The sequence below is a fragment of the Hyla sarda genome, chromosome 1 (assembly GCF_029499605.1).
Source record: "Hyla sarda isolate aHylSar1 chromosome 1, aHylSar1.hap1, whole genome shotgun sequence".
Taxonomy (NCBI): Eukaryota; Metazoa; Chordata; class Amphibia; order Anura; family Hylidae; genus Hyla; species Hyla sarda.
The window spans coordinates 610308734-610321091 of NC_079189.1; the positions used below are offsets into that span (position 1 = coordinate 610308734).

General features: G+C 43.0%; 2 protein-coding genes across 5 annotated transcripts in view; one reads left to right on the plus strand and one right to left on the minus strand.

Annotated features, from left to right (window-relative positions):
* Positions 1-7005, plus strand: part of LOC130297775 (gastrula zinc finger protein XlCGF57.1-like) — a 55491-nt gene extending 48486 nt beyond the window's left edge. For all 4 annotated transcript variants that reach the window (XM_056550687.1, XM_056550663.1, XM_056550668.1 and 1 more), the window contains 3 exons: positions 1602-1693; positions 1844-1958; positions 5607-7005. In XM_056550687.1, coding sequence (XP_056406662.1) covers positions 1602-1693; positions 1844-1958; positions 5607-6847 — 1448 coding nt within the window. In that variant the 3' untranslated portion in view covers positions 6848-7005. The remainder of the gene's footprint in view (positions 1-1601; positions 1694-1843; positions 1959-5606) is intronic.
* Positions 1-12358, minus strand: part of LOC130300905 (uncharacterized) — a 448736-nt gene that overhangs the window by 75587 nt on the left and 360791 nt on the right. The window lies entirely within an intron of this gene.

The following is a 12358-nucleotide window of genomic DNA, read 5'->3' on the forward strand; positions in this document are numbered from 1 at the left end:
CACCCCTGCTGTATGCTGACTACTAAAAGTCTGCAATCTCCTGCTTTATGTTGGCTACTACAGGACCGCCACCTACTGCTGTACCCTGGCTACTACATGTCCCACCAGGCTGCTAACACCAACACCCTTGCTCTTGCTACCTCCAGCCAGAACTACACATACACAGCTCACAGCTTCCAATATCATTTTAACATAATCAGGCATCTGCCAACAACCATGGATACTTTATGCAGCTTTATTTAAAAGTTTACTCCGCCCCTAGACATCTTATCCCCTATCCAAAGGATAGGGGATAAGATGTCTGATCACGGGGGTCCCCAGCGGCAGCACCCCAGACATCCAGTGCACAAAGCGAACATCCGGATGACTGGCGATTCGGATCGGAGGCTCGCAATGTCACGACCACGCCCCGATCGTGACGTCACAGCCACGCCTCCTCAATGCAAGTCTATGGGAGGGGGTGTGACAGCCGACCCCGCGATCAGACATTTTTTCCCCTATCCTTTGGATAGGAGATAAGATGTATAGGGGGAGAGTACCCCTTTAAGTGTGAATAAGCTTAAATAATCTATGAACACATTAAACACCGCATGGCGCCATAACTGAGCCATGAATCCACTTTAATACTAGTTGAATACATGTCTAGCAATGTTAGACAGGGCTTTAGATGTCTTAGGCGGTGTTATAAACATGTTTAAGGGCTTATTTAATTGCCGGTTCACACCAAACTAGTTTGAGCAGAACCAGATATTTTGCAAAAGTCAAACTTTTCAAAAGTCTGCTCATCTCTAGTCCTGAGTCTTCGGCCTAGAACAGAAATAACCAATTTTAATCTGTTACATCAGCAAGGTCATGAACAATAAACATGTAGCAACAGACCTTAGGAAGCCGTATACTATATACAGTGGTCCCTCAACATACGATGTAATTCGTTCCAAATGAACCATCGTTACTTGAATCCATCGTATGTTGAGGGATCCGTGCAATAGTAATATAGAAAGTTATACTCCCCTGTCCCCGCCGCTCCAGACTGTCACCGCTGCCCTGGATCGTCGCTCTCCATCGCCGCCATCACGTTCCCGGGGTGTCCCCGCCGCTTCGGACCGTCACCACTGCCCTGAATTGTCGCTCTCCATCTCAGTCATCACATCCCCAGGGTGACCCCGCCGCTCCAGACTGTCACCGCTGCCCTGGATCGTCGCTCTCCATCACAGTCATCATGTCGCTGCGCACGCCGCTCCTATTGGATGACGAGACAGCGTGCGAGGAGACATGATGACGACGATTGAGAGTGACGGGCATGCAGCGGAGCATGAAGAGGACGGTCCGGAACGTTGGGGACAAGTGAGTGACACTCATCGGAGCACACGGGACACCGTAAACGGCTATCCGGCGGCAGCTGAAGTAGTCTGCGCTGCCAGATAGCCGTTTATGCGATGGCCCCGACATACAAAAGCATTGTATGTTGATGCTGCCTTCAACATGCAATGGCCATCGTATGAAAAGATCGTATGTCGGGGCATTGTAAGTTGGGAGGGGGGGTCACTGTACCAGGATAATGCAATATATTTGCTGTTGATAATTTTTCATTATCGTTACAGATGGAGTCCTGGATAGAAATCCACCCGAGAGGTGTCCCCGTCCTCTGTATTCCCAGGACTGTCCAGAGGGAAATGTCCCAGAGAACCATCAGGTAGATGAGGCTGATCCTATCCCACATCTCTATAGGGGGGTCCTGCAGTTATAGATGTGGGGATAGATTTTGGGGGTCTCTTATGTTAATGTTTTAGATGTTTCCTCCTGTCTGCTGTATTGTACTAAATTGTTGTATATGTCACATCAGAGTGAGTACCTGACTATTATTAAAGTGGAGGATGAAGCAGAAGTGGATTGGATGAAGGGCGATCACCCGTGTGTAAGGAAAGTGAAGGTGGAGTTTCCAGGAGACTATACCCCAGGTATGTAATAGTGGATTTATAGATCATTTCTAGGTTCTATGAATCCTGTCATGCTCCAGGCTAAGTATCAGTTTTTGGAGTTCACTAGATTTGATAAACAGCTGCACTAACCTATGGGATCAGTTGAGCTCCTTACATGGTTTTTCTGGTATAAAAAATGTTTTCTTTACATAAAAGATAAAAAAAACAAAAAGTCGGGTGCAGCTGACTTTACCTTCCAATAACTGAGGTTACTGCTAAAATTCCAATACCCCAAGGAATAAAAAGTGTACTCAAAGTTATATGGAAAAAATATATATACAGTGATCCCTCAACTTACAATGGCCTCAACATACAATAGTTTCAACATACAATGTTTTTTTCTGGACCCTTGTAACTTTTTTCTGGACCCAGACTCAACATACAATGTTATGGACAGACCAGATCTGTGAAATGTGTCACAACTGGAGGGACTGACCAATTAGAATGGGCATTTTACTGGTAAATCACCTCTATTACTGAAGTGTCTGCACTGACTGGCTGTCAGGTAGCGCCCCCTACAGTACAGGGAGGTATTACATGTTCTGTACTCATTACCTGTATTACTGAAGTGTATGCACTGACTGGTGTCTGGTAGCGTCCCCTACAGTACAGGGAGGTATTACATGTTCTGTACTGTTTACCTGTATTACTGAAGTGTATGCACTGACTGGCTGTCAGGTAGCGCCCCCTACAGTACAGAGAGGTATTACATGTTCTGTACTCATTACCTGTATTACTGAAGTGTATGCACTGACTGGTGTCTGGTAGCGCCCCCTACAGTACAGGGAGGTATTACATGTTCTGTACTCTTTACCTGTATTACTGAAGTGTATGCACTGACTGGCTGTCAGGTAGCGCCCCCTACAGTACAGTTAGGTATTACATGTTCTGTACTCATTACCTGTATTACTGAAGTGTATGCACTGACTGGCTGTCAGGTAGTGCCCCCTACAGTACAGGGAGGTATTACATGTTCTGTACTCATTACCTGTATTACTGAAGTGTATGCACTGACTGGCTGTCAGGTAGTGCCCCCTACAGTACAGGGAGGGACTACAAGTTCTGTACTACTCCAGGGTTAGCTGCTCCTTTGGACACCAAGTAAGGGCGGCTCCATTTGGGACACTGTGTGTACTTTATAGGACCCTGAAGAAGCTCCTGTCCTCTACTTAAACCATTGTTTCCCAACCAGGGTGCCTCCAGTTGTTGCAAAACTACAACTCCCAGCATGCCCGGACAGCCAACGGCTGTCCGGGCATGCTGGGAGTTGTAGTTTTGCAACAGCTGGAGGCACCCTGGTTGGGAAACACTGACATAGACAGTGATTTACAGCTCCCAGCAGATCTTTCTTACTTTTATATGTAAGGATTTGCTTTATCTCTATTAGTTATCTACTTATTGTTCTTTAATCCTCACTTTTTCCTATTTTTGGATGACATTTTGGTGGCTTCAGAACCAATTACCAGGTTTCCATAGAGTTATGGTCTCAACATACAATGGTTTCAACATACAATGGTCATCCTGGAACCGATTAATATTGTAACTTGAGGGACCACTGTATATATATAAAAAAGAAATTATATATATATATATATATATATATATAATATATATATATATAGAGAGAGAGAGAGATTTATTTTTATATATATATATATATATATATATATATATATATATATATATATATTAAGGCTGGGTTCACACCACGTTTTTGTAATACAGTTCCCATATCAGTTTATTTTATAATAAACGGATTCCGCAAAACCGGACTAAACTGTATCAAAACGTGTGTACAAATTTGAATCCGTATATGGTTAAAAACCATATAAGGTTTGAAAAATGATGTCTGTCTGGTTGCATACATTTTTTGAGAAAAAAAAAAAACAATCAGGGCTTGGGGGGGGGGGGGGATTACAGTGGGTGGATTGAAATGTCACGGGGAGGGGGGATCGGAGTTGACATTGAAATAGCAGGGGGGGTGGGGGGGGGGGGAGGGTGTACTGAAATGTTACAAGGCGAATGAAAGGGGGTGGATTAAAATGGCCCTGGGGGATCAGAGGGGGGATTGAGATGGCTACTCCTGATACATTTCCTACAATTACCCATGCGTGTTACGAAACTGTTACACCTTTGCGGGCGAGTAAGAGTAAGTAAGAATATCTATTTATATGACATATTTTAGACGAATCTCTGTATGAACGAATTCGGCTTCATTTAGGTACCCTGTTATTTCTTACTGTTACCCCAACCCAAGAAATATAGCCGTCTTATATAGTTTAAAGGGATACTCCATCCCTAGATATCTTATCCCCTATCCAAAGGATAGGGGAAAAGATGTCTGATCGCGAGGGTCCTGCCATTGGGAAACCCCGCAATCTCCCTGTTGCACCCGGCGTTCGTTTAGCACGCCCCCTCCCGTAGACTTGCACTGAGGGGGCGTGGCCGGCACGGAGCGAAGTTTGCGCAGCCGAGGTCGCGGGGGTCCCCAGCAGTGGGACCCCTGTGATCTGACATCTTATGCCCTATCCTTTGGATAGGGGATAAGATGTCTAGGGGCGGAGTACCCCTTTAACCACATATGACACTGGCTTCAGCATGCTTTCGATCGAATCGCCCAACAGGAAGTTGTATAGTCTTCTCATGTCAGTGTGGTGTTGTCTCAGCATCTCACAGGCTCCTCCCCTCCTGAGACAACACATCAGATGTACTGACTGCAGAGCGATAGTCTGCTATGCATTGAACTGTTCTGCAACAGATCTAGGCAGGAAACGGGAGTGCTGTGGGAGGAGAGTGATGGGGCGTTGAGGGAATTCAATGCATTCTGGGAACCACGAAGGACTGAGAGTAGCTCAACCGGGAAGTAGTGAGGGAACATGGTAGGAGAGAGGATCACAGACCTGCAAACCAAGCGGACTTTTGGGGATTTTAGAACTGATGCTAACAGGTAAGCAATGTTGTATGCTTCTGCGGCAGTTTATATTTGTCGTCAGAGTACCCTTTTACCCTAAAATTAAAGGGGTACTCTGCCCCTAGACATCTTATCTCCTATCCAAAGGATAGTCTGATTGCAAGGGTCCCGCCACTGGGGCCCCGCGATCTCGGCTGCGGCACTCCAGACATCCGGGGCATGGAATGAACTTCGCTCTTTGCCGGATGACTGGCGATCCGGGGCAGAGGCTCGTGAAAACACGGTCACGCCCTGCTCGTGACATCACACCCACGCCCCCTCAATGCAAGTCTATGGGAGGGGGCGTGATGGCCATCACGCCCCCTCCCATAGACTTGTATTGAGGGGGCGTGGCTGTGACGTCACAAGCAGGGCGTGGACATGATGTCACGAGACTCCGGCGCTGCACTCAATGCTCTAAATGAATGCCAGTGCAGCAGCGGGGACCCCCGCGATCAGACATCTTATCCCCTATCCTTTGGATAGGGTATAAGATGTCTAGGGGCGGAGTGCCCCTTTAATCTGTTTCTGGCTTTTAAAATAATTAAACAGAGAGTAGAAGTTTGAATACTTCATTTTATATTTCTCATTTCTCTTGAATCCAATGCTCCTTTGGATAAAGGGGACCTGTCACATTGTACATGTAGTCCGATCGCTTTGTTATTTTACTTTTACAGAAAATCCCCTTGAGAACTCTGAGGGAGACGTAATGTACTCGCTGAATTATAAAGAAGATGAAGATATGATGGAGCAGTCCTCAGGAAAAAACTTCATTACTCTTACTGTCCATCCAGGACTTCATGGTACAGATCTATCCTATAATAATCCCTCTGATCATGAGGAAACTTCTCCCGACCAATGGCAGACTGCTACCACAAGCACAGGTCAGAGAGGAGGGAAAAGGCTTCAATGTGATGAATGTGGGAAAGAGTTTTCAAAAACATCAGATCTACTTAAACACAGCAGAAATCACACAAGGGAGAGGCCATACTCCTGTTCAGAATGCGGAAAATGCTATCCATATAAATCAGAGCTTGTGTTACATGAGAGAATTCACACAGGAGAGAGGCCGCATTCATGTTTAGAATGTGGGGAACGTTTTACTCGGAAATCTGCTCTTGTTAGACATAAGAGAATTCACACAGGAGAGAAGCCGTATGCATGTTTAGAATGTGGAAAATGCTTTATAAGTAAAACGGCTCTGAAACACCATGTGAGAATTCACACAGGGGAAAAACCATTTTCATGTTCAGAGTGTGGTAAATGTTTCACACACAAATCACATCTTGTTATACATGTGAGAGTTCACACGAGAGAGAAGCCATTCTCATGCTCAGAATGCGGGAAATGTTTTACCGATCAGTCAACTCTTGTTAGGCATCAGAGAAGTCACACGGGAGAGAAGCCACATTCGTGCTCAGAATGTGGAAAATGCTTTATTAGTAAATCAGGACTGGTAAACCATGAGAGAAGTCACACAGGAGAAAAAACATTTCCATGTTCAGCATGTGGGAAATGTTTCTCACGTAAAGCACAGCTTGTTGTGCATGAGAGAAGTCACACAGGAGAGAAGCCTTATTCGTGTTCACAATGTGGGAAGTGTTTTACACAGATAACGCATCTTATTGTACATGAGAGAAGTCACACAGGAGAGAAACCATTTTCATGTTCTGAATGTGAGAAATCTTTCACAAAAAAATCGCATCTTGTTTTACACGAGAGAAGTCACACAGGAGAGAAGCCATATTCATGCTCACAATGTGGGAATAGTTTTGCAAAAAAATGTAATCTCGTTAGACATGAGAGAATTCACACAGGAGAGAAACCGTATTCATGTTCAGAATGTGGGAAATGTTTTAGTACTAAAGGCAATCTTCAGGATCATGAGAGACGTCACACAAGAGCGAAGCTGTTTTGATGTTCTGTATGCGGAAAAAGTTTTAGAAGGAGCAGGGGCACCTCATGTCGTTTTTTTCTATTTATATATGTGAACAAATGAATATTCCATCTTCCATAACCCTAATCTTTATATCTTTGTATGAATGAACTGAATAAAAAACAAGTGGGGTGTTGCCATGTACCCATCAGACTCGCTTTAATTAGTTACACTCAGGTTTTATACACAAGTGAACAAAAAGAAAGCTACATAGTAATAAGGTCAAACATGGTGTCATTGTGAGGACAATACATCTCATCGCGTTTACCACATTCCTTTCTAACCCAAACATGCTGTGTATAAGGATCAGGGTCATCATCTGACCCGTGCATAACCTACCCCACAACACGGCTTCTATCAATGGCCGGGGACCGCGGCTAATACCGGACATCACCGATCGCAGTGATGCCTGGTATTAACCCTTCAGACGCGGCGATCAAAGTTGATCGCCGCATCTAAAGTGAAAGTAAACTTTGCCATTTAACTCCGTGGAGCTGTTCGGGATCGCCCCGATGAAATCGTGGTGTCCCGAACAGCTTACAGGACAGCGGGAGGGCCCCTACCTGCCTCCTCGCTGTCCGATCGCCGAATGACTGCTCAGTGCCTGAGATCCAGGCAGGAGCAGTCGAGCGGCTATAACACTGATCAATGCCTGGCTATTGCCAGGCAGTGATCTGTGTAGAAGATCAGTGTGTGCAGTGTTATAGGTCCCTATGGGAGCTATAACATTGCAAAAAAAAAGTGAAAATAAAGTGTTAATAAAGATCATTTAACCCCTTCCATAATAAGTCAGAATCACCCCCTTTTTCCCAGTAAAAAAAAAACTGTGTAAATAAAAATAAACATATGTGGTATCGCCGCGTGCGTAAATGTCCGAACTATAAAAATATAATAGTAACTAAACTGCGTGGTCTATGGCGTACACATAAAAAAATTCCAAAGTCCAAAATAGCTTATTTTTGGTCACTTTTTATACCATAAATAAGTCTGATCAATAAGTCTGATCAAAACAAAAATGGTATCGATAAGAACGTCCAATCACGGCGCAAAAAATGAGCCCACATACTTACCCATATGCGGAAAAATTAAAAAGTTATAGGGGTCAGAATAGGACAATACTCCAAGTGAGCTCTCAGTGTTCTGTACAGCGGCATGAGCACTTCTCTCTTTCTACTGCTTATACCTCTCCCTATACATCCATGAGCACTTCTCTCTTTCTACTGCTTATAACTCTCCCTATACATCCATGAGCACTTCTCTCTTTCTACTGCTTATAACTCTCCCTATACATCCATGAGCACTTCTCTCTTTCTACTGCTTATACCTCTGCCTATACATCCATGAGCACTTATCTCTTTCTACTGCTTATACCTCTCCCTATACATCCAAGCATTCTGTCAGCGTTTCCTGCTGCTCTATTACATTGTCTTCCTACCTTTAAAGGGGTTATCCAGGAAAAAACTTTTTTTTATATATCAACTGGCTCCAGAAAGTTAAACAGATTTGTAAATTACTTCTATTAAAAAATCTTAATCCTTTCAGTACTTATGAGCTTCTGAAGTTTAGGTTGTTCTTTTCTGTCTAAGTAATCTCTGATGACACCTGTCTCGGGAAATGCCCAGTTTAGAAGAGGTTTGCTATGGGGATTTGCTTCCAAACTGGGCGTTTCCCGAGACACGTGTCATCAGAGATTTCTTAGACAGAAAAGAACAACCTTAACTTCAGAAGCTCATAAGTACTGAAAGGATTAAGATTTTTTAATAGAAGTAATTTACAAATCTGTTTAACTTTCTGGAACCCCTTTAAGTCTTCTGAAATAATTACTCCTAAATCCCTCTCCTCATATACTAAGGTCAGGACTGTGTCACATATTCTATATTCTGCCGGAGGGTTATTTCCCCCCCATTATCTTGCACTTATCCACATTAAATTTCAGTTGCCAGAGTTCTGACCATTCCTCTAGTTTTCCTAAATCTTTTCCATTTGGCGGATCCCTCCAGGAACATCAACCCTGTTACATATCTTTGTGTCATCAGCAAAAAGACCAAAACCATCGAGACCTTCTGTAATATCACTAATGAAGATATTAAACAATATTGGTCCCAGTACAGATCCCTGAGGTCCCCACTGGTAACAAGACCTTGCTCTGAATATTCTCCATTGACTACAACCCTCTGTTGCCAATGGTAGAGATTGCAGAATGTATAACAATTTGGGAAATATAACAAGCTTCATGGGGTTTGCCCAGTCCATGAAAGAAAAGGGAAAATGTTCCCACAGCAGAAGTTGGGAGTCTAAATATTTTAGAAAGGGCACCACAATATGCGGGTACAATTGTGAACGGCATCTGGTAATAGTGGTGCCCAAGTATAGGAGTGAGGTAGTGTTCAATCATAGGACGGCTATGCCGCGCCTCTCGGTAAGAGCATTTAAGATTAGTCAGTGTTAATCGTATATGATGGGCCAAAAGGATCGTACCCTATGCAGAGTTAAATAATAAAATGGCATCTGCAAATACAGCTTAACCCCTTAAGGACTCAGCGTTTTTCCGTTTTTGCATTTTCATTTTTTCCTCATCACCTTCTAAAAATCATAACCCTTTCAATTTTGCACCTAATAATCCATATTATGGCTTATTTTTTGCGCCACCAATATTACTTTGCAGTGACATTAGTCATTTTACCAAAAAAGTCCATTCATTGTGCGACAAAATTGAAGAAAAAACGCCATTTTGTAACTTTTGGGGGCTTCCGTTTCTACGCAGTGCATATTTCGGTAAAAATGACACCTTATCTTTATTCTCTAGGTCCATACGGTTAAAATGATACCCTACTTATATAGGTTTGATTTTGTCGTACTTCTGAAAAAAATCATAACTACATGCAGGAAAATGTATATGTTAAAAATTCTCATCTTCTAACTCCTATAACTTTCTGCGTACGGGCCGGTATGAGGACTCATTTTTTTGCGCCGTGTTCTGAAGTTTTTATCGGTATGATTTTTGTATTGATAGGACTTATTGATCGCTTTTTATAAATTTTTTCATGATATAAAAAGTGACCAAAAATGCACTATTTTGGATTTGGAATTTTCTTGCGCGTACGCCATTGACCGTGCGGTTTTATTAATGATATATTTTTATAGTTCGGACATTTCCGCACGCGGCGATACCACATATGTTTATTTTTATTTACACTGGTTTTTTTTGTTTGTTTTTTATGGGAAAAGGGGGGTGATTCAAACTTGTATTAGGGAAGGGGTTAAATGATCATTGTTAACTTTTTTTGTTCACTTTTTTTTTGCAATGTTATAGCTCCCATAGGGACCTATAACACTGCACACACTGATCTTTTACAATGACCATTGTTATCCCATAGGGACCTATAACACTGCACACACTGATCTTTTACAATGACCATTGTTATCCCATAGGGACCTATAACACTGCACACACTGATCTTTTACAATGACCATTGTTATCCCATAGGGACCTATAACACTGCACACACTGATCTATTACAATGATCATTGTTATCCCATAGGGACCTATAACACTGCACACACTAATCTTTTACCCTGATCCCTGCAAAGCCATAGCCATGAGCTGAATCTCAGGCTTGGAGCAATCAATCGCCGATCGTACGCGACAGAGACAGGTGAGAGGACCTCCACTCGCGTCCTAGCTGATTGTGACATTTTATCGCGATGGTCCCGATCAGCCCGACTGAGCTGCCGAGCTCAGACTTTCATTTTAGACGCGGCGATCAACTTTGATCGCCGCGTCTAAAGGGTTAATAGCGCATGGCACAACGATTGGTGACTCATGCTATTAACCCAGGGTCCCGGCTACATTAGCCGCCGGGACCGACCCGGTATGACGTGGGGTCACGGCGGGACTCCGCGTTATATACCGGGACTGAGCGCAGGGCGTACAGGTACACCCTGCGTCCTTAAGAGGTTAAAGGGGTACTCCAGTGGAAAGTATTTTATTTATTTATTTATTTTTTTATCAACTGGTGCCAAAAAGTTAAACCGATTTGTAAATTATTTCTATTTGAAAATCTTAATCCTTTCAGTACTTATCAGCTGCTGTATGCTCCAGAGGAAATTCTTTTCTTTTTGAATTTACTTTCAGTCTGACCACAGTGCTCTCTGCTGACACCTCTGTCCGTGTCCAGAGCAGGAGAAAATGGAACTGTCCAGAGCAGGAGACAATCCCCATAGCAAACCTATGCTGCTCTGGACAGTTCCTGACACGGACAGAGGTGTCAGCAGAGAGAACTGTGGAGAAGACAAAAAAGAAATTCAAAAAAGAAAAAAAGAATTTCCTCTGTAGCATACAGCTGCTAATAGGTACTGGAAGGATTAAGATTTTTAAATAGAAGTAATTTACAAATCTGTTTAACTTTCTGGCACCAGTTCATTTAAAAAAAAAAAATAAAAAAAAAGATTTCCACTGGAGTACCCTTTTAACTTTGGCACCAAAAAAAAATTGCTTCCCTATGGAATTAGTGTTGCTCACGAATATTCGCAATGCGAATTTTATGCGCGAATATCGCATATTCGCGAATTCGCGAATATTCGCGAATATAGCACTATATATTCGTAATTACGAATATTCGTTTTTTTTTTTTTCACAGTACACATCACAGTGATCACCCCTCTCTGCTTCCAGCTTATGTGGTGTAAAGAAGGCTGTAATACTACTGTGTGAGACTGGGGCGCGAAGTTTCGCATATGCAAAAATGTGCTTATGCTAATTTTCACATATGCGAATGTTCTCCTATGCAAATGTTCGCATACACGAATATTTGTTTATGCGAAAATAAAACGAAATGTTACGAATATGCGAATATTCGCGAATATATGACGAATATTCGTCCATATATTCGCGAATATTCGCGAATTCGAATATGGCCTATGCCGCTCAACACTATATGGAATACCCCTTTAAGGCAGCAAGAGTCAATATCCATTTCCTGGTATGGGAAGAAATGTGTCTCAGCAGGGGGTCTAAAGAGAGATTGAAAAGGAGGAGCCATAGGGGGCATCACTGTCTCTTCCCTTTGTATGGCAATAGGAGAGGTGTTGCACCCATTTATGGTTAACATTGTTTTAGAGTGTTGTTGGGATATTGTCAAAAAGGAGCGGAATCGATCCCCGAAACGGCCACTATGCAAGACTGTTCAGAAAAAGGCCATGAGACAGAGTTTTTTGCATCTTAGCCCAATAACAGTATGGTCGAGGATCCCGTGGACCGTGCCTGGACTGTGACCGCAAGCGCCTGCCGTATGCCTCGGGCGGAGTGTCTATGTTTGGGGAAACCAAGTTGGGAGGGGATAATTAAAGGGGTAAACTGGTGCCAGAATGTTAAACAGATTTGTAAATGACTTCTATTAAAAAATCTTTACCCTTCCTGTACTTTTTAGCAGCTGTATGCTACAGAGGAAATTCTTTTCTTTTTTGAATTTCTCTTTTGTCTTGTCGACAGTG